We start from the raw sequence: 23,687 nt of genomic DNA on the forward strand, positions 1-23,687 counted from the left end.
CGATGCTGGATAAATGAATAAGCTGAAAGAGATACAAAATAATGAATATTAGTGAATGATGATTTATTAGCTTTCTTATACTGGCTATCATTACAAATATGATCGGAATTAAAATTCCTGCATTGTACATAATTCGTTATAGAATTATCTTCCATCTATCTAGGCACAACAACAGAGCCTATAATCCACAGAGAATAAATATCATTCCCTTTGACAGGGGCTCTCTCCCGGATCTCCCATTTTCCAGTGGAGTGCTTCAGCCAGTTCATCTGCCGAGACATACTTTTCTCTTGCGCATATTTGAGGAACATACCTGACAAAGTGGTATGGATTGTTCAGCGTTTGACGCCACAAGCATTTCAAAACGTTCGCAAAGTGCCACAGGCTAGGAGCAAAGCCGGAACTTAGAACGCATAGTGGTCGCTTTTGACTAATTTCGTTAAACCGGGAAGCCATGGTGATAATTTTACGGATTCAACAGCAATGCATAAATCAGATAATCTAGAAGTCTCTGTGAATTTTCGCGCAATGTGTGAATTCACCGTGGCTAGTCCCGGTATGCTTATTTTAACCACACCAAACTCGGTCGATGTTGATATTTTGCTATTGATTTTTCTCTTCCCCTTTTTTTAGGCTCCATGATTTTCCCGTCATCAAATACCCTCCTTTCGTTTTCCTACTCCCTTATTTTTTCCTTTTCCCTCTCAAAGCAAAAGAGGAAAAAAGCGCCAGAATTGGCTTCAGACTGGAGAGGTGTATAACGCCAGTGAAGGCGATAAAACGGCCGAGGGGAGAAACGGAACCTAGGATAATGACAGACAGATAAACCGTGGACGGCATTAATCACTTGAGAGAGTCGTATTTTTAAATAATTATATGGCATGTTGAAAGTACCGCATGAAAAATAATTAATTACAGCCAAATTACGGTCTATTTAATGCAAAGACAACCCATTCAAAGAAGCGTTTGGCACTCCGATTGCAATGACAAATATGACATTGATAAAGCGGAGCAAGTATCTCTTTGTGAGAAATCTGGTCTTAGCTAACTATATATCGAAAAAAGTTGCTAAAAGTTTACGACAGGATATAGTGTTTAATAAATAATAGACATAGATGCGTTCAGTGGTATCAAGGTTAACTATGCGGAAATTGAAATTCACAAATGAAAAGACGACTTCGTCAACTTCCACTGAAGAAAGAACGGAAGAACTCCAAGGCTTGTACGCTAAAAGGAATATCATTGAGTAGTTCTCAATGTAGCCTCCACTTGGGGTTTCCAACCCAACCTTCCCCCTTTCCCCCTCCCCTATCACCCACTCATTCCACCCTCTCCCCTATCCCCTTCAAGGAGTATACATACTTTTTTAAAAGTCAAAATGTTGTACTTTAAAATGACCTTTAGTATAGGTCCTTCATGGATCGAAACATGTCGTACCAAGGATATATATCAGTGGATGTCAACGAAGTCGTCTTTTCATTTATGAAAACTTACAGATATGCACCAAAGCATCTTTGAGGAAGAAGCTTCATTGAGCTAAAATTAATAATTACATTAGATGTTAAAATAAAAAATATTAATTTTAAATAGCCATATTAGATGTTTTTATTCACATTTCATATTAATTTATTCTCAGCGTCTTGCTAAAATTGGGCTATCTTCTTGTTGTAACATTAGAATTAAACTGATGAATTAAACGCCTACCTACCCATGAACAAAACAGAAAATGCAACAATAGAATAAAAAAATACACCAACACAAACACCGAATCGGTGATAAGTGAAATTGGAACCAACACCCCTAGTTTATATCGCGCTCAACCATGGTCATATCGACCAAGAATCGGGGAAAACGTTCTCAAAAATTTTTGTACTTGCGGGTAGAGCTTTAAAAGTGCAATCAGGCAGATGATTTTACTTCTTTATTCCTGTATGTATGAAGGGTTCTATCATAAAGTCCGTTTTCTGCTTCGTTAAGTTAACTTTGAAATTGTTATCGTTCCCTCAGATGTGCCGGATTAGTTTAACTTTTGATTTATTTTCTTCTAAGTCTGCCTTTCGATAAAAGCTTTGTTTACTCCACAAAACCTATTCAAGATTCTTCTAATGCCAAGGTTTCTAACCAAAACACTAGCATAACATTCACAGTCGGGTGCCTCCCAAGAGCGCATGGCATCCTTTCCTTCAAAGGTTTCAGGCAATGAAACGTCTGATTTACAATAATGATTCCAAACTGTAGTAGCATTTTATTTAGAAATATTCGCCGAGAGAGCGACTTTATATTGTTGTTTCTCTTTCTAGGGAATGTTGTTTTTAGCATTTAATGGTATTATCGTCCATTTCACTTGCCATTATCTATAAGGACATTTTATTGATGACATTATAAAGGGTACACAAGTCTTTTAAATATATTTGATCCTTCGGTAGATTATACAATAACTTGAAATAAACGATTGGAGTTCTGAAGATCGCTCCTGTATGTACCTCATGAAATAACAATAGCAGACCTAATATGCAACCTTGAGGGACCTACTATGTTGGGTATATCTCCATGAAATATCCTTCACCTACTCTTCTTCAACTCTTCATCAATCAATGCACAGTAGCATGACCTTTCAACTAGATTCATTAAGTAAATTCGGTAAGGTATTATTTAAAAATATTTCTATTGCATCAAATATGTGATAGAGAAGATCCATAAATATAACTAGGCATATATTACCGTTTAAACCTAAGAAAGACTCGCTTTTAATAATTATATTACTTGTTGGAGCATCAATGGATGCAAAAGCACCTTTGAAAATCTAGAAAATGAGTACGTACTGAAAAATGACCGTGGTGATGTTGACCAACGCTAAGTTGTAGATGGCGTAGCTGGCCAGACGCACTCCGTTGAAGAGAGAATCCACCTTCCGCACGTTCAGGCTGACTTTGATCCCCAATCCAAGGAGTAAAAGCTCTCCTGTGAAGGTAAAACAATGATATGCATGCTTTAAAATAATAAAAAAATTCATCCGAAGCTCCTGACCGTTCAAATGCGCTTGCATATTTAAAAAAATTCCCGGGAGCAGTTGCATTTGCTAAGTCGTCCTTAAAAGCAAAAAAATAAAATAGGATAAGAAATTCTAAATCTCGGTGTATTGAAGTCTTCCTACTTTTCCACTGGTGTTGGTGTAGAAATGGCCATGGGTTAGCTGGGGCCATATCCTGTATTTCGTCGTTACTGCAACGATCGCTATCCATTTTGAGCCCACAGACTGGACATCATTCAGTACGGACAACGGTTTCCCTACCAACGACGGCACTTCCACAGATTCTGTTCGGTCGTGGGGATCTTAACGAGTCGGTACGGTTCCCTCTCCTTCCAAAACAGGAAAAAATCGAATATACCCGAAGTTAGAAGACGTGTGACATATCACCACCAATGAAAGAAGGGTAGAAACAAGTAAGGACTAAATGCTCAAATCCCGATAAAAGCTCCAAAGTTGATTCATACATTACTAAGCTTGGTTTACTCGCCGCCCGTTACAACCTGAATGTGGCATTCGCGACCTCCCGCCCCAAGGCGTTCCCCGTTTTACCGCTCGCAGCGCTGAAACTGCAACTCTGGGATTAGTCGTCATTACATCGCAACGTAAAGCAACGGGAGCTTGTGTTAGAAGCAGAGGAATTATTTTCATTGAGAGAATTTTTCCTGAGGAAATATTTGCTAATTTTTGTACTTTTCCACCTTTTTTATTGCTGAGATACACGTCAGGTTACAAGACGTAAACAGCGAACGATCCAATGGATATTCAAAATAATAAAAATGTCAAGGCTATGGTGAGTACAATTTTAGTTGGTAAGGCAGATTGATTACCTCGACTTTTTCGCCAGTTATTTTTACACAGTTTTCTGCTATTAGATGTTATTATCGTGGTGACGAGATAACGATTCATTTTCATCCACCATGGGAGTTAAGTGGAGGAGACAAGAGGAAAACGTGCTGCTAAGCCGGTGTCCCACGGTAAAATTTCCCTTAAAATATTTGCATCAAATATTGATACAACTGACAAGTAGTGTTACCGCAAGAATCGGAACGTCTCATTTTCTAGGCGAGACATAAGACAAAGGTAGAATTAGAGACGAGACTCGGGACGAAACTACTTTTTGACGGGACGAGACGATACTACTTCCATGAGACTCTTAAAAGGGTCGAAATACTGATATATATCCTTAGCTGATATTTAATACAGCTTTATCCCTAAAACTATGTTCTCCTGTTAATACGAAGTAATTAGCGTTTTCATTAAGCACTTAATTTAAAATATAATTCAAAATTATTTTTCGATGAATTATCCAATTATATAAAATAATTTTTGCCGAAAGATAAATTTCTATATTCATGAGCGTGACTTCTGGGCAACTTAGGGAGCATACAATAAAAATTTATGGTAATTTTTCACATAATTTATTTAAGACGACCGGTTTCGTCACAGAGGCGACATCTTCAGTTTAAAAAATTGTTATTTTTACAGTTGTTTTGTTGTTGATTTGGTTGCTGTTACGCGTTGGTAGGGGAGGGTTGCGTTGGGGTTGGAGCATTACTCAACTTCAGGGGAATTACCAAGAGGGGAATAGTTGACAAAAATATCCTCATTTGGTAAAATTCCATTTCTGATGTGCTTCCTAATTTCCAAATCCTCCAAGCAGTCCATCCTTCTTCCCTTTTTCTCAAGATGGAGAATTTCTGGAAAAAAATCGCTCCTGTGGTCATTCTCCCATAGGTGTTTCGCGAAATGCAATTTGTCTATCTCCCCGTTTCTTAATTGCCTTCGGTGTTTCTCTGTTCTTACTCGGAACGAACGTCCAGTCTAGCCTATATAACAGATCTCACAGTCACTGCACTTGAGTCTGTAAACGCCACTTCTATCATTTATGTCAATTTTATCTTTCGTAATGCATAATAACGCCCTTAAGTTATATGTGTTTTAATATGCAATTTTAAATTCTTCTCTGAGAAAGAGATTTGCGGTTGCCTGTGAAATATATCAGTAAAATAACTGAGTTTGCACCAGCGCACAGTGGAATAGAATCGAAAAAAGCTGGTCAAAACCTCAAAAACGACTTTTTTGAGCTAGGAAGTTGAAATTTCTTTAATATATTTTCAGTTGAATTGTGCATCACCTTAAAGATTAATTCTTTCCTGTGTTTTCACGTTAAAAATATATGTGAGGTCAAGTTTTAACGAGTTTAGCGAAAAACGACCAACCTCGATTTTTTCTGAATATTGCCAAATTTGTCCTCGTGCAGTGGTTTCATTAATAGTTTTATGGACAAAATTGTTATACCATCTCAATTGATTCATCCTTTTATTTCATTTGAATGGTTTTAAATATTTTGTTTCATCAATAACTATAGATATATAACAAAATGGTGGAGCCTGTTTTCAGCCAATTTTTTTAACAGAAACGTGGAGAAAAAGTAGATATTACATCGGACTTTCGCAAACTGACTGATACAACGTCGTTTTATGAAGTTTTGAATTATGAATCTAAAGTAAAACCTTGCACCAACTTGCAACCCTGAATTTTGAATCGTTTTTTCGAGCGTGCGGCCGACTCCGGTTCTGGCCGGCGGCGGCGGAGAGTACGACGACGCCGCTACCGTGTGGATGCAATATGGTCTCATTCCCTTTTATATGCGGATAATAGATATAATGGTGATATAAAATAATCACCAGACAGTAAAATGAATTAATAATGCTACGAATGACTCTTATTATGCAATCGCTGGGCACTGCAAGAGTTTAACTGAAATGTTTCTTTCTTTGAGTGCATTCCATATACTACTACAGAGGATGGAATTAAATCGTGTGCTTAAAATAGGGAAACGGACTCTTTTATTAACAAGCAAACTCTATTTCTAGGCAAGAGCCGTTGATGGTCCATGGCCTCCACTTTCTAACCTCCCATACTTATTTAAAAGTTTTCCGGCAAGGTACACGCGAGTGATTTCTTGCTGATATTTTCGCGGGTACATTCTCTTTTTTCTCTCGTTATTCACTGTCATATTTTGCTAACCTTCCGGTGCGATGTCAAACGGTTCTTTTTGTTTGGTGAAGGGGGGATTTTAAGGTCTAGCTGCTCATTATTAGGTGGTATGGTCTACTCGTCAGGCATCATAATTTTGGCAGACATCGTCCCAAACCGTGTTGTGATTTAAATGCAAGATGTGAGCGTTAAGTTTGATTACCGTTCAAAAAACTGTGAATCAGAGCGGACGCTAGAATCCACTTACATATTACTTCCTGCTAGAAGTAAGGTAGTTTTGGCATGCCCTTCCGTGAAAGATGGAGAAGGATTCATAGAGAAATGAGAGAATTGTCCTGGAGTATGGTTAGCGGCATCATTAACCGTCAGGGAGGGAAATGAATGCATCGTTAACTCCAATGAAGAGGACGTGAAAATTGAAGCACCTGTTGTAGAGCTGATTCCTTTTGAGAAACAACACTTTGTTGTGGAAGAAGAAGCGGACGCGCAATCGGCATTGGGTAGAAAGAAATTACTCCATTCTCAACTGCGTCCTAATGATCTGAGCAACGAAGAAAAAAAGGATTGTGGAGTTCATTGATCAATGCGGTGAATTGTTATATTTTCGTAGAGATTCACTATCACGCACCGATATACTTTAGCACAGTATTCCGACACCGGGAGTCGATCCGATGAAAGCAATCAATATAAGACCATACAGAATACCCGAAGCAGACAAAGAAATTGTAAATGAGCAAACTAAGAAAATGCTCGATGAAGAGATCATTTTGCTAAGCAAAAGCGCATGTAATTAACCATTGCTAGTGGTTCCAAAGAAGATGAATTCGTCCGGTAAGAGGAAATGGAGAATCGTCATCGACTCCTGCAGACTAAATTATGTCACTGTTGGGGACGCCTTTCCCCTTTCGAACATCGTAGATATCCTAAATCAGCTGGGGAAGGCAAAGTATTTTACGACCCTTGAGTTGGCGAGCGCCTTTCACCAAATCCAAGTTAGAAAAGAGGACCGAGAGAAGACCGCTTTCAGTACTTCAAGCGGACATTTTGAGTACAATCGCGTACCTTTTGGCTTAAACGGTGCACCTTTATCAATCCAGAGGTTAATGAATGCAGTGTTATCGAGACTGCGAGGAATCAAATGTTTTGTATAAATGGACGATATTGTGGTGCATAAAGATTCGCTTAGGAGCCATACCGAAACACTGAAGGATGTTTTTCAGATACTGCGAGAGAGTAATTTAAAGCTGCAACCAGATAAATGCCAATTCCTAAGGAAAGAGGTGGTGTATTTGGGCTACGTCATCACAAAAGATTGCGTTAAACCCGTCTCAGGGAAGATCGAGAGGGTCAGAGAGTTCCCTCAGCCTAAAAGTATGAAGCAGTTAAGGGGATCATTAGGGGTTGCAGGCTACTATAGAAGATTTATTCCTGCATTCAGAAATATTTCCAAACGAATGCAGGAGTAATTGGAGAAAAACGCGCGGTATGAGTGGGGAAGAGGGCAATAAGAAGCATTTTAAATATTTAAGGAGTTGCTAATCACAGAGCCCATTATAAAGTACCCTGATTTTAATAAAGAGTTTATTCTCACGACTGATGCGAGTAATGAGGCATTAGGGAGTGATCTTTCCCAAGGTCAGATCGGAAAGGATCGCCCGATTGCCTTCGCAAGTCGGACGCTGAATAAAGGCAAGAAGCACTTCTCAACAACAGAGAAAGGGCTATTTGCAATTGTTTGGGCCGTGAAGTACTTCCCTCCTTACTTATACGGGTGGGAATTCACAATTTCAAGCGACCTCAAATCTCTCACGTGGTTGCTTAATGTGAAAAACCCTAATTCAAGGCTCATCAGATGGCGGCTGAAACTTGAAGACTTCGAGTACATGGCCATACCCAAGAAGGGAAGATTTGATCTTAATGCAGTTACCCTAAGTAGAATATCCAACCTAGAAATGGAAAATGATGACTGGGTGTCAGAGGAAATAAAGGTCGAAGAAGCTGACCAGAGAGAGACAGCGATAAGTGATGAAGAAGAGAAAACTGATAAGGAGATGATGAAGAAATCGTTGAGAGAGATATCAAGAAGAAAAAATTTGAAATATGATGGAGAGATGACGAAGTAATCGTCGAGAGAAATAGAGAGAAGGAAAGAAGAAGAGGAAGGTGGTATGGAGGTGATGAAGAAATCATCGAGAGAGATTGAGAGAAAAGAAGGAGATAAATGTAGTAGAGGGACAACGAAGAAATTGCCGAGAGAGATAGTGAGAAGAGGAAAAGGAAATAAAGGTGGTAGAGAGATGACGATGAAATCATCGAGCGAGATTTCAGGAAGAAAAGAAGAGAATAAATATGGTAGAGATATGGCGGAAAGATCTTTGAGAGAAGAGGAGAGAAGAGAAAAAGAGAACGATGGTGGGGAGATTGTTGTGCACCCCCACATGGCCCTGCTTGTGGTCTGTTATCAATATCATGACAGCTGTATGAGAAGCAGAGCCTTTTGGCCTTTTGGGGGGCAAGTCGAGAGTGGGGGGAGGTGCGATTAGGACACAATCTACGCAAGAGGAGGATGTGTCGCCAGTTCTATCCAGAGAGAGGAAGCGGCTGGGCTGGGTTTTCCGGCGTCTCGACGAGCTGGACTAATTAGAGGGGACTTGTATTTTACTTTCAATAAATAACCTCACTAGTATCCAGCGGGAATTTTATTCATTTTCCCCGATTCTCAACCACACCCGCGAGTCAGGAGGCAGCCACTCGACTCTTGCGACTCGCGATTGTCATTACGTCCTGGCGAAGGCGTCGGGATGCGACATTAAAACTGGTGTTAGGTGTGTGGGGTTTTTTGAGAATCGTCGTCGTGGCCGCAGTGTGGAGACCTGAGAAGGCCACCGAAGAGCCTCACTGAGAAGCAGAGGACATCAGGGTGGAGACCTGAGAAGGCCACCGAAGAGCCTCACTGAGAAGCAGAGGACATCAGGCGCTGAGAGGGGAGGCTCTACCGACTAGTCGCCGCCACCCCTGAGATTTCGGCATCACCTCATCGCAGCGGTTCGTCTAGAGAGGAAGCTGCGCTGAGAGAGGGTACAAAGGAGAAGTCGGCTTTACTGTAAGTAAGCCACCCTGATTCCTTTCCTCTGCCCTTTGTATCGCCCTTACTAAGTTTGTCTGCTAATTGTCATAATGTCCGTCACAACGATGACTAGCTCAGAAGGCCTTGATAGCCGCGGAACGTTCTGCAGTATTTCGGAAGCCATAAAGATTGTTAATAAGCCATTCGACGGGAACAAGAAAGAACTCCGGGAGTTTTTAGAAAACGTGGACGTTGTGTTCGAGTTAGTAAATCCGATCGATCATGACAAATTATTAAAGTTCGTGAAGGCTCGGATAACGGGGGGTGCTCGTTCAAAAATTCTCGTCAGAGATCACGCTCACACGTGGCCCCAGGTGAGAGCTATTTTAGAAGAAAACTATGCTACAAGACGTACCCTAGACTATTACGCATGCGCAATGTTTAACTCCAAGCAAGGTCCGACGGAGAGCATTGCAAGTTGGGGTAATCGCATAGATTCTATGCAAACGGAATTGAGGGAAGCGGCCAGACGAGTATCTCAAGAGGAAGAGATCGCCGGCGCTTTAGCCTTAGTTAACCATCTCGCGAAAGCTTGCTTTGTTCAAGGGCTGGCTAATGAGCGCATACAAACAATTGTGAGGAGTAAGGGAGAAGTTATACTATTGCCTGCTGCGGTAGAAGTCGCCCTAGAAGAGGAGAGTGCCATATTGTCACTGAAAGAAAGAGGGAATATGAAAGGATATTTTAAATGTGAAAATTGCGGCAAGCCTGGGCATTCAGCGCAAAAATGCTACCTTAAAGGGAAGGTAAACATGAAAGAGAAGGAGATAAAAAAGGTAGAAAGTGTGAAATGTTTTAACTGCGGGCGATTAGGCCATTTTTCAAGAGACTGTCGCAGACCAAGAGCCAAATCCTCCGAAAATGGATCGCCACAGCCGCGTCAAATTATGGATGATAACTCGCGGTCGCTGAATGGGAAAGGAGATAAGAGCTTTCGTCTGTCGGAAGTAAGAAAATTGTCGAAAGGGCCGAGTCGCTGTGACGTAGCCGATACGATAACCTTCCAGAGTCGAGAGAGCAAACGAGGCATCTTGCGTCTTCTAATTGATACCGGTGCAGATGTGAGTATTATTAAAATGGAGTCCTTGAAGGGGGAAACCAGGTGTTGGCCGGAGGACTACTTGCTATTAAGAGGCATTACTGATAAGCCCATCAAGACAAAAGGGAAAGCGGCTATATTATTGGAGGCGAAAGGGAAGGAGATGCAACATGGTTTTCATTTGATAGAGGGAGCCGATGTTCGTCTTGAAGTAGATGGAATTCTCGGTAGGGACTTCCTGAATGATCTTGGCGCAGTGATTTATTGTACACAAAAAAGGGTCTACATGAGAGGCCTACTCATGGACTTTGACTCAAAAGAATCCATGGAAGACGTAACTAAGGAGATTAGAAAAATATCTATACCCTCCCGAAGTGAAGTGCGAGTAAAAATTCCTACTGCATCCACGGGGGTGGGAGTGATAAACAAGAAAGAGATAAAAGAGGGTGTCTTCTTAGCATCAGCTTTGACGGAGGGGAAGATGGGAGAGTGCATTGGAAGCATTTTGAATATCAGCGATGAGGAACAAGAGGTAGAGATTTCCCCTGTTGAGTTGGAATCTGTGGATACTGATATGAAAGAAATTCAATGCAATGTTCCTGTTGAGTTGGAATCTGTGGATACTGATATGAAAGAAATTCAATGCAATGTTGAAAATAATTTGTCAAGGAAAGAAGTTTTACGGAGTTGCTTAAGGCAAGAGCATCTGTGTGATCTAGAAAAGAGAGTGATCACTGAATTGTGCGAAGAATTCGCAGATTCGTTTTATTTGCCTGGAGACAAGTTATCGCACACTAAGACGTTGAGTCACGAGATTCCCACTCCCAATTTAAGAGGAGCCATTAATACTCGACCCTACCGACTCATTGAATCTCAAAAGGAAGAGGTAAAAAGGCAGATGGAGAAAATGCTAGAAGAGGGGATAATTGTTCCCAGTAAAAGTGCATGGAACTCCCCAATACTCGTTATACCGAAGAAAGCTGACGTTACGGGAGATAAAAAGTGGAGAATAGTGGTGGATTTCAGAAAATTAAATGAAGAATCGGTGGGCGATGCCTATCCATTGCCAAATATTACAGACATTTTGGATCAATTGGGAAAGGCACGATATTTTAGCACATTAGATTTGGCAAGTGGGTTCTACCAAATCCCGTTGGATCGGAAGGACCAATTTAAAACGGCGTTTAGTGCCTTAGGAGCTCACTATGAGTTTCAAAGAGTGCCGATGGGTCTTAAAGGAGCTCCTTCTACTTTTCAGCGCCTTATGAATACGGTATTGAGTGGTTTACAAGGGTTACACTGTTATTTTTACCTTGATGATATAGTTGTGCATGGAGATAGCCTAGTTACGCACAATCAGCGCTTGAGAGAAGTGTTCCAAAGGCTAAGGGAACACAACTTGAAATTGCAGCCGGAAAAATGTGAGTTTCTTCGCAAGGAAGTGAACTACTTGGGGCATGTGATTTCAGAGACGGGGGTCAAACCAAATCCCTCGACTGTGGAGAAGGTGAAAAATTTCCCCAGGCCGGATAAAGTAAAAAGGCTGAAGGAATTTCTTGGATTGGCGGGGTATTATCGCCGCTTCATACCGGGGTTTGGACTGATAGCTAAACCTCTACATGATTTATTGAAAAAGGATGCAGAGTATGAATGGAAGGACGAGCAAGAAGATGCTTTTAAAAAACTGAAAAATCTTTTGATTACGGAGCCAGTTCTTCAATACCCAGATTTTTCACGCCCATTCATTCTCACGACCGACGCGAGCAATTACGCGTTGGGGGCTATATTATCTCAAGGCATCATTGGGCAGGATCCGCCCGTGGCTTATGCAAGCCGTACGCTCGGTAAAGCTGAGGTAAATTACTCCGCGACGGAGAAGGAAATGCTAGCCATCGTATGGGGAGTTAAGTACTTCCGTCCTTATCTTTACGGCAAAAGATTCACCGTAGTCACGGATCATAAGCCGCTGACTTGGGTATTCAATGTAAAGGACCCGAGCTCTCGGTTGATGAAATGGAGAATCAAATTGGCGGAATACGATTTCGATGTAGTATACAAGAAGGGATCGGAGAATGCTAATGCTGACGCGTTAAGTAGAATTTACTCTTTGGATGCTGAAGAGAAGACGGATGGTGTTGCCAATCCATGCGAGGAAAGAAAAAGAGAAATATTGAAGCAATATCATGACTCACCTCTTGGGGGACACACAGGAATGAATAAGACGTACAAACGAATCAAGCAGTATCATGCTTGGAAAGGAATGAAAAAGGACATAGAAGAATACATTCAAAGATGCGAGAGTTGCCAAAAAAATAAAATCACTAGGAGGAAAACTAAGATGCCGTTGGAGATAACCACTACGCCTGAATGCGTGTTTGAAAAATGTAGCCTCGACATCGTGGGACCCCTACCCGTTACAGATGACGGAAGTAGGTATTTGCTCACTTTTCAAGACGAGCTGTCAAAGTTTATGGAAGCAATCCCAGTAAAAGAACAGGATGCAACCACAGTGGCAAGAGCGTTTGTGGATAATATCATCTTGAAGTACGGTGTTCCTCAAACAATTTTAACTGACCAAGGCACTAATTTTCTAAGTGAAATATTCAGTAATACATGCCGATTACTAGGAATAAAAAAGTTGAAGACCTCAGCGTACCATCCAGAATCGAACGGAGCCCTAGAGCGAAGTCACAGAACTCTGATAGAGTTTTTACGTCATTGCATCTCGGATGACCAGACAAATTGGACGGAGTGAATGTTACGATAAGGAGGAGAAGGGGGTCGGAGGTGAAAGTCCATGCCAACCGGCTAAAGATATTCTTCTAATCTTCCGCAGGATCCTAAAAATGGAGATGGGAGCCTGCATCTTCCTCTGTTTGAGTCTCGCGACCATCGGAAAGGGGGAAGACCACAGTATAGAAGAGTACAAACAATCACCTGGGCTGTATTACGATTCACAAGGAGAGGCGGAAATGTATAGTAGTGAATGGAAATTAGTCACATACGTAAATGTCACTCAACTGGAAGGAAACTTGGCCGTAGTAAATACTTATGCTTCGTTAACTGAAGACTTCTGCAGGAAATATCAGAATGCTTCGTGGATTCATCTGACTGGGTGCCGAACTACGTTTCATGGACTGAGAAATGATTTGAATAGAATTTATAAACTAAAGGACATAATGGAGCAGTTAACTTCCCGTTCGAGATCTCCTGATAGGCGAAGAAGAGGCCTTTTTAATTTTATAGGGGAAGTAAGCAAAGTTCTTTTTGGGACCCTGGATGACGCAGATGCATTGTACTATACAGGGCAAATAGGTAACCTGGAAGCTGAAAATAAGGACCTTCTAACTATTGTGAAGAAACAAGTAACTCTCATGAAATCCACTATTTCAGCTGTCAATCAGTCATTAATAGACGTCGAGGGAAATGAGAAAATACTTTCTGAAGGATTGAGAAGGTTAGAAAATTATATTGATAAAACAACGGGAGAGCTGATTGATCATACAAAGTATATTATTTTGGTCTTATCAGGGAACGAACATGTCCAACAGTTAAGTCAAGCCATCGGAGAACTCTCCTATCAGTATAATGCTGTGATAGACTCACTAATAAACGCGCAAAAGGGAGTGCTGCAGCCACAAATTATTAGCCCAGAAGAAATAATGACTATGTTTGACAAGCACAAGGCAGACATTCCTAAAGACCTAACCCTACCTTTCCCTCAAAGCGTGGCTTACCGAAGTAAACTTCTCAAAATGCTAGAGCTGGATGTATTTCTATCTAATCACGTTTTGGGATATGTTATTTCAATTCCTTTGAGTAACTTAGTAAGATTTAATGTGTACCATGTAATACCTTTACCTATTAAGATTAACGGCACGTCAATGAAGTTTATTTTTATCCAGCCGGAGAGCGAGTATCTGCTGCTAGATAAAAGTGGGAGATATGTAACAAAACTTTCCAGAGAAGATTTTGCTGATTGTAAATTGGTGAGTGCAAATGCACGATTGTGTAAGCAAACATGCCCACTAAGACTTGTGCACTTGCTTGATGATTGTGAAACTCAGTTGCTTCTATCAGCTTCCTCAATACCATTAAATTGTGATCGAAGAATTGTGTCGTTAGAAAAAACATTCTGGACTCGTTTAGGATCGAGGGAGTGGTTATTTGTTTCTCCAGGACCTGAAAAGGTCACCGTGCTATGTAAGAGTGATGACCCTTACGACGTTACCATAAGTGGCACAGGAAAATTAATGTTTAATGACTATTGCAAAGGTTATGGCACTGGTGCTATTCTCCAGGGTGATATAAACCTTAAATATAATAATTCCAAGGATGATGTAATACCTCCTCTTTCATTGACCTTTGATTGCTGTTTATCGGAGGAGGATTTAGTATCTTTTGCGAGATTAAAATTAAACTTGCCGTTTTCGCCTTTGATTCGGCATTTGGATGACTTAAAATATGCTAGTGTAAAGGTCTCGGAGGTGGAGCAATTAATTGAAAAAGAGAGTTGGGACCAAGCTCACATCTATGAGCACAAGAAAATTTCTACATTTACTTATGTATCTTTGATTCTCATATTACTTGTAACGATTTATTGTTGTTGTTGTAAATGTTGTTTAAAAAGGTTGATCCCGTATTCAGATGACAGGGGACGCCGTGAATGTAAAGATTTATGTATAATCTTTAAGCCAAAAATTGTTAGTAAGGTGCATACATCTACAGAACAAATGCATCAAAGTCCACCATCTGATACGGTAAATCTACCGCTGGTACCCCTTCCGGGTTCAAGCCAGCAATTAGTATCGAGAACGGGTGGTAGCAATACGCCACAATCGGGAAAACGTTAGTGCTTTAACTGTGTGTATTTTTTTTCACTATTGTATCAGTGACTCCAGCATTCATGTTTTTTTTGTGTGTAACATGTATGTATATCTGCTTGGCATGTGTGCAGTTTGTCGAGAGAATCGTGTGGAAGATTCTCTCTGGTAAGGGGGGGAGGTGTTGTGCACCCCCACATGGCCCTGCTTGTGGTCTGTTATCAATATCATGACAGCTGTATGAGAAGCAGAGCCTTTTGGCCTTTTGGGGGGCAAGTCGAGAGTGGGGGGAGGTGCGATTAGGACACAATCTACGCAAGAGGAGGATGTGTCGCCAGTTCTCTCCAGAGAGAGGAAGCGGCTGGGCTGGGTTTTCCGGCGTCTCGACGAGCTGGACTAATTAGAGGGGACTTGTATTTTACTTTCAATAAATAACCTCACTAGTATCCAGCGGGAATTTTATTCATTTTCCCCGATTCTCAACCACACCCGCGAGTCAGGAGGCAGCCACTCGACTCTTGCGACTCGCGATTGTCATTACGTCCTGGCGAAGGCGTCGGGATGCGACAAGATGATGAAGAAATCATCCAGAGAGATAGCGAGAAGAGAAGAAGGGAAGATAAGCGATATAAAGGCGATGACGAAATCATCGAGAGAGACACAAAGAAGAGAGGAAGGGAAAGGTGATAGGAATTTGACGGAGAAATCGTCGAGAGAGACAAAAAGAAGAGAAAGGTGATGGGATTCTGCAAAAGAAAGTTGCGGAAGTAGACGACCCCTCTGAGGAAAATAAATTAGAAAGTGAAATGGAATTATCCCGAGAAGAGGATAGGGTATTTCTCTAAGACGAAAATGTCAAAAGGGGTTGGTCAAAAAAGTTGTTTGCGCGGTGGATGAGATTGCAGCTCAGATTCATGCGTGGTTATGAGTGCTAATGGTGTTAATAGAGCCATTCAAGGTAAAAGTTATCTTACGAAGGTCAATAATAGATTGAAATTGTTGTTTTAATTAGAAGAAATCACGGTGGGACGAGTGATAGAGCTATCGGTATTGTAATGAATGTGTTATATTTTAAGTTAGATAAAAGAAGGGATTCGCCAGGGCTGCATTACAAATACGAAAGTGAAGCGCTACTACACAATTCTTAATAGAGAATTGTAACGTATATGTAAATCTAGTGGAAATAGATTATTAAAGTGAATAACTGTTTAATTGTACAAATTCAAGCCTTTATAACTACGTGGCTTATAAAATGAAAGACATCAGCAGTATGAGGGAGCTGGTTAAGAAGTAGGCTCCTAATAATGATAGTTCATTACGGTCAATAAGGGAAGATTTAATTTCATTGGTGAATTAAGCAAGTTATTGTTTGGGATCTTAGATGAGAAAGATGCCAAATATTATAAGGAAAGTTTCAGTAAATTAGAGGAGCAAACAGTATTTTTCAAACTCACAAGAGAACAGATGCCCATGGTTTAGGCTACCTTCAGAACAGTTAGCTCAACCGTTAGGGAGGTTCTAGAAAAATGAAGGTATCTTGGATTAAAGAGACGGTGAAGTGAAAAGAATATTTAATGGTGTGAATACCATAGTTATAATGAAATAGCATGCAGTGCAGTTGAACTATGCAATTCGGGAAGTGAAATTGGACTATGAAATGATAGTGAGAGCGATCGTAGGTGCGACACAGGGCATCCTACAGCCACACATCAACACTCCTGCACTAATAGTGGAAAGTATGCAGATAAGCCGAGGTGAGATTCCAAGTGACCTGTCCCTACCTATCCCACTGTGTTTGACTTAAAGTAGTGTTTTGCTAAAAGTTATCGAATTGGGTGTGTTCATCAATCATGATTTATTTGTGTATGTGATTAAAGTACCTTTAACGGACCACATTGAGTTCAATGTGTATTTAGTAATTCCTTTGCCTATTCGGTTCGATTTCTCTAGTACTAAGTATTTATTAAGTACTAAGTTTATTCAACCAGAAAAACCGTATGTTTTCATGATTATTGCTAAACGGTACCATTGTAAAGTCGTTGAAAATGATTTATTATAATGTAAGAAAATTGATTAATATTGGAGGATTTGTAAGCAATTGTGCCCTGTGTCATCTACTCATTTGCATGAAGAGTGTGAAGCTTAAATGCTTCAATGTATACAAAAAATACCATCGGATTGTTCTGTGAGAATTTTTGAACTTAATGAAGAATTATGGGCCCCATAGGACAATAAATATTAGTTGTATGTTGCTTTATTTCAAGAAACTATTACAGTGTTGCGTGAAAATCAAGACCCTGTGGATGTGAGAAACGAAGGGACATGAAAGCTGAAGTTTGTGAAAAAGTGTAAGGGCTATCGGTCCAAGATCTTGTTTGCTTCGAAGATAATGGTCAGTTCAAATACTAGCTATGTGATACCTCCTAGCAAGTATGTGATACCTCCTAGCAAGTATGTGATACCTCCTTTGAGTTTATCTTATGACTGTTGTGTAGATGATAGAGTAACAAAAGGTGTTAGCAAGCTAAAAATTAATTCGGACCTAAAGCACACTGAGAATAACATTGAGGATCTTAAGTTTGCAAGTCATAAGGTTCAGGAAGTAGAGAACCTCTTGTCAGAAGAGGAATGTAAGCAAAGCCATTCAGATAGAGTGTATTATCTATCATTCATGTCCATAAATGTATTGATTGTAAATTTTATGACCTTTTGTTGCTATTGTTGCGAATGCTATAAGGTATGTTTCCGCTATATTTGGAAGCCAGATACGGATACGAGATCGTGTCCACCTATTGTTTTCAGAACCAAAATTGTTAACATACTTCCAACGACAGTTTAAGAAATAATGAACAAGAGGAGGAGATAAGGTTTACCTCCTTAAAATCAAGTCTGAGCTGTGAAGGAGAGGCAACTATTAGCCTTTCTGTTGCTGTGCCGAATCGTTAGATTCATTTGAAGAAAACAAAACAATTTGTATGTTTAGCTTTATTTTCTTTTCAAAGGTGGAGGTATTATGTATGTCGCCCCCTCTTCTAGCAGTAAGTATCAGGGTGAAAACTGTCATGGTGCTATATGGATCCTGGAGGCTGGCGTGAGAGAGTCAGAGTGTCACGCTTTGAGTGAAGGGGAGATTTTAAGGTCCAGCTGCTCATTTCTAGGTTGTATGGTCTACTCGTCAGGCGTCATAATTTTGGAAGACGTCCTCCCAAACCGTGTTGGGATTTCAATGTTAAATCAGGGGTTTTGCTTATTGGGCCACCTGCACACTGGCTAAATATTGCAGTTGCTCTTCCTGGGAAACTGATTCCGTGGCAATCCTTCGCAAAGGACCCTTCTCACGCCTCCCACTGCAGCCTCCTGGTCCAGAGAAGCGTATAAATACCCCAGAATTTGTGTACTCGGGGAATGATCTCCAAGGTGCGGCCGGAGTCCCTGCTACGCTCCGGCCAGGGTTTATTATGCATCTTCAAAAACCAACGCTTGAGTTTCTACTCTTTGGCGCCTACACCCAATCTTCTGAACTTCGGCCTAGCCACTCAGGTCGTAGATCTGTATTGCTCATTCCATGTTGCGTTCTGTCTCTCGGGACACAACAATGTGTTGATGGTTATGATTTCCATGGCGAGGTTTTTGGCAGACAGGGGATTTAGAGTGCTTTGTTTAACATGGAATGAAAGGCGGCTAACTTATGAGAGGGATGGTGGTGGGGGTCGGAGGGGATGAAATGGACGGTGGTAGTCTATTTCCTGTAGCTTTTGAAGTCCTAGCTTTTCTCCGTGGTTGAAATAGTGATATCTAGAAAGTTGATACTATGGCCGGATTCTTTTTCACATGAGAACTTCATGTTTTTGGTTTGAGTTTACAGTGTATTCAAAAATATGTCCAGTTGCCTCATAGTAGCAGCTCATACGGTAAACTTATCGTCAACGTACCTGCACCAGCAGAGGATAAAATTGGTATTCACTGAATCCCCACAGAAAATTTTCTCTTCAAACTTGTCCATATATAGTTCCGCCAAAAGCGGCGATAGCGGATACCCCATTGCCAAATCTTCTCTCTGTCTGTAGAATTTGTTATTAAATTTAAAATAATGCTTTTCCACACATGCTGGCAGTAATTTCACAAAAACCTTGAGGAAGGGTGAATAGGCTCCGGCTTTCCTTTGTGTTTCTTCTTCTACTTTAACAGCCTCGGAAAATGGAATGTTGGTGAATAAATCCTTCACGTCGAAGGGTACTAACGTATGTTTGGATGGCGGGGGCTTTCTTAGGGTGAGAAGACGGCTCAGTGCAGTTAAGCTCTTTACCCCGTATATTGGCTTGAATTCGGTGAATTCTCTGGAGAGTAAATTGAGGTGGGAGGCCAGTTTTCTTGATGATGCAGCAACGTTTGAGACTACGGGTCTGATTGGCACGTTTGTTTTGTGTAACATTGGACGACCAAAAAACCTTGGTGCCTGCGAAATCATCACTGCTACTTTGTATATCTCATGATACATGAGTCAGAATTCAGGGCTTTTTTCACCAACTTCTCAAATTTGTGTGTTAAGTCATTAGGTAGTTCCACTACAGGGTTGTTCTCCATAAAATCATTGCAATTTTTCACCTACTCAAAATAAATAACCAGGATTTGAACCCAGATCCCCTGATATGCGGCCTAGTTACTAATAACTCTGCTTTTTGAAGGCATATTTTTTCTTTCCAATGAACTATTCATAGCGATTTTATGCTTTCAGAATTTTAAAATTTAGGGAGTGTCAATGGCTGACTGCTTTTCCTTGTTTCCTGCGATAAAAACCTTGAAAATTTATCCTGCAAAAATTGAATTATTTTATAAAAAGGAAATTTTCAGTGCTGACCCATACGAAAAAAAAAATCTTGGATAATACTCGCATGTGTGTACAGTATGGCTTAACGGCACTTAGAATCCGTCTTATAGTTTGCTTGCCAGAGGAGAATGATGGCCCATTTCAAATTGCGCAGAGCTTATTATCTCGGCAGAAAGACGGATGATAGTTGAAATAACTATGTACCTCTTCCTACATAAATATCTTCCGATGTGGTGAGGATATTTAGCATATCGTTGCTAAGTTGCGTTGAGGATGCTGCTACTGAAAATGATATCTACAATTCACTTTTCTTTGACTCATTTTGCTTGCCGAAAGTCCATTACATCAAAAATTTCTTACTGGATCATGTAATCGGCATTTATTTGTTTGCCATTCATTCTAACTCCATTCACTCTATTTTATATTTTCTTCAGTTAGCGGAAGGAATTTTCTTTTTTCAGTAGCATGCAGCCCATATTAAAAGGGGCCAGAAACCTCTAGGAAAATCTATTGCAGTTTATGACCAATTTCTGAGAGGTAAAATCATTCACCCTCACCAGGATTTGAACCCAGATCCCCCGATTTGCGGCCAAGTTACTAATAACTCTGCTTTTTGAAGACATATTTTTTCTTTCCAATAAAATATTCATAGCGATTTTATGCTTTCAGATTTTTTAAATGTCTCGATAATATTCCGTTTTTAGTTACCAGTGAGCTGACATATTTATTCTTAAAAATCAACGTCTTTATTCAACTTTAATATCTTTAAAATGCTGCCCATTCTGCTTGTGAGACGTAAGGAAGGGTCAGCTACTTAAGCTTGACATACTATGTCTTCCTTTTAAGCTTACAGCCTTCACTCCATATGTATGTCATCACCTGGAGCTCCAAGTGTGCTTAGTCCGCATCGTTTGTCCTAAGCAAAGATACCATGTGCTTCTCTCTGCATTTATTATTTCTTATTTTGTGGACAGTCATCAACAAAGATAAGATTCCGTCTAAACAGTCAGCGTATACCAGGACCTCTTCGATGTATTTTCTCGTCTCGTATTGGAGCTTCTAAACCACGCGCTTAAGTGTACTAGAACCGTTCATGCTGTGGTGTTCTTTCAGGCAGTGTGTTGAAATTCCCGTCGAGTGTGCTTACTGTATGTGGTTATTTTTATTTATAATTGGGGATACTACAAAATGGGAATAGTGTTGAAAGGCTTAGAGTATCGGAAGTCTATTTGTGTGTTAGGTTGGTATAAATGCATTGGTAGAGTGGGTCTCAAGGACTTGTTATTACATTCTACCCAATGGAGAGAAAACGCCATAATAAGTGGTGTACGAAGTTATTAAAGAGACTATTGAATTCCACAGTCCTAAATTCATGTGTTGCTCTCAGAGTAAACACGAATAACAAATTGGTCATATAATCACTTCGCGTGCAGCTAGTTGTGGTAAATTTTTTAAATATGCAACTCCATAAGGACAGTTTGGACATGGCCGTCCCTCCTTTGACAATTCAGTTCCATGACTAAAAAAAAATTTCCTAAGGAGAATTCCTGCAGCTGGGAAGAAAAACCCCGATGGAAGTGTGCAGTTTATGCCAATCATGGGATAAAAAGAGAGCGTATACTGGTGTGAAGAATGTGTAGTGAGCTTATGAATGAATTACTACCAATCATGTCATACTAAGCAGAATTACTTAGGTAATGTCATTTGAAAATTTCCATATTAACGTTTGAAATAACAGAACATAATTATCTATACGAAATTATTCGATAATAACATAACAACGTAAAAGAAATGGGAGAAGTTTTGAATTTTCAAGTAGACGAAACGGGTAATCCTATCATAAATATCCAATTGGTTATGAAATTTTAATCCAAAAATCACTGAAATATATCAGGTAAATATAAAGAAAAGCATGTAATGTTAGAACTCTCGCAACTAAATCTGAACTAAATTTAACATTTAGAAAACTGAAAAATATATTCATTATTTAGAGAACGAGATACACAAAACTACGATAATGATCACATGCCATGAAATTTGTAAATTATTGAATGATAGCATGCCGACAAGGCGAAGTTATTTGAATCTCAACCGGCCGCTGTGATGGGGTTTAATAAAATTTCCGCTGTGCTTGAGGTTTTTGACATTACTTTTACGTTTATTCCCTAATGCTTTCCTTGATTTCTTTGTAGTAAATTTGTGTCTACATTCCCTTTTTAGAAATTTTTCGTTTTATGCTACGAGTTAACTCATTGAGAATTAATAAAATCGATAATTCTACAAGAATTGACGTGATTGGTGTCCAGATAAATATGTATTTAAATTTACTTTAATGACTTTTCTATTTCGAGGTACCAATTCATCGATGAAGTACGCTAAGGAAACTGCTTTTTATAGTGCTAAATTTATTTTGGGGACAACGAGACGAGACGAGTCTCGTCCGAGACTCGAGACCAAGACGAAACTGGGGCTCACGAGACGAGTCTTGAGACGATACCCGAGTCTTCAGATGTTATTAACACCAATGAAAAATTTGTACAAAATTTCTTTACAGGATGTGTACAATTCGATTTTCGATTAGATTTTATTTACATTTGAGTGCAGTAGTATAGACTGCATAAAATTTGTACGTTGTATACAATGAACTCATTTTGTGTAAATTTTCACAGCCTGTATAGAAATTTATAAAATGTATACAAGCTATAGAATTTACAAAAGTGACTACAATGTAAACAAACTTATGCAAAAGGGTCAATTTACAATCTGTACAAAAAACAATTACTTCCATGAACACGATAAAACTGGAAGCTTGGTTATAAGGGGTAAATAATAAGTTCTTAGTGAGAATTTAAGTAATATATCAATATAATGATATTTGGTTTAATTATCTTCACATGTGATACACCACAGTGATTCGAACAATTTATTTTTGACTACAAAATATGCAAACATGGGAAAGCAAGTATATGCACAACTTTGGAAAACTACGGAAAATATTTATTTGGCGTATAAAAACTCAAGTCACAAATTTTTGCTCATTTTATTATGAAGTCATTTTAATATGGCAGATTAGAAATCATCTTTGAAAAATTGCATCACGACCGGCGGCCATATTGTATACCATGTGACCGAATAACGGTTGATATTATAGCTCTTGAAACTTTGTTTGCATTCGTAGTTGCTGTATTCTGTGACTTTGCGAATTAAAATGTGCTGTAAAATCTTGATTTACAAGAAAACATTTATTGAAGTACGCAATGGAAAAGGAAAATAACTCGTGTATTGTTGTGAATACTGGCAAAAAAGGGATTAGTGAAATACTGTTAAATAGACAATCAAATCAACGCCTGATAAAGTTTTCGTATACTGTATTCCCGGAAAGAGTTGCCCTTAGTGGCACGAGGAGATTGAAGATGCCTATTTCACAATCAACTCATCTCTGCTGTTCTGTCTATTTAACACTAGGAATACCGGACTTGACACCCCTCCTAGAGCTACCAAATGGAGTCATTTTGACTCCTACCTTATAATTGTTTATTTTCCAGTTTATCTATGTTTTTATTTATACATTGCTTTAGTTTACCATTTTTGTTTATTATTGCGTTACTTCAGACGTGATTTAAACAAAAAATTATATATTTTTTTAAATGCGAGATTCGACAGTATTGCTTTGAAATTCTTTTTTCCTACATGTTATGTTGTTTTAATAGGATTTTCACAGAGTAATTGGATAAAACAGCAAACATAGACATTTCAACACATTTTATCATTATGTTTGAATGATCAAAAATATTACCTTGGCTACATGGAAGTTGGGAAGATAATTAAATAAAGCAAAA

General features: G+C 39.6%; 1 protein-coding gene across 1 annotated transcript in view; it reads left to right on the top strand.

The window, feature by feature from the left end:
• Positions 1-9,101: 9,101 nt before the first annotated feature.
• Positions 9,102-23,687, top strand: part of LOC124167515 — a 28,212-nt gene continuing 13,626 nt past the window's right edge. Inside the window, exons 1-5 of the mRNA XM_046545486.1 lie at positions 9,102-9,134; positions 13,034-14,499; positions 17,516-17,650; positions 18,023-18,119; positions 18,304-18,571. Coding sequence (XP_046401442.1) covers positions 13,044-14,499; positions 17,516-17,650; positions 18,023-18,119; positions 18,304-18,571 — 1,956 coding nt within the window. The 5' untranslated portion in view covers positions 9,102-9,134; positions 13,034-13,043. The remainder of the gene's footprint in view (positions 9,135-13,033; positions 14,500-17,515; positions 17,651-18,022; positions 18,120-18,303; positions 18,572-23,687) is intronic.

Source organism: Ischnura elegans, chromosome 1, assembly GCF_921293095.1.
Source record: "Ischnura elegans chromosome 1, ioIscEleg1.1, whole genome shotgun sequence".
Taxonomy (NCBI): Eukaryota; Metazoa; Arthropoda; class Insecta; order Odonata; family Coenagrionidae; genus Ischnura; species Ischnura elegans.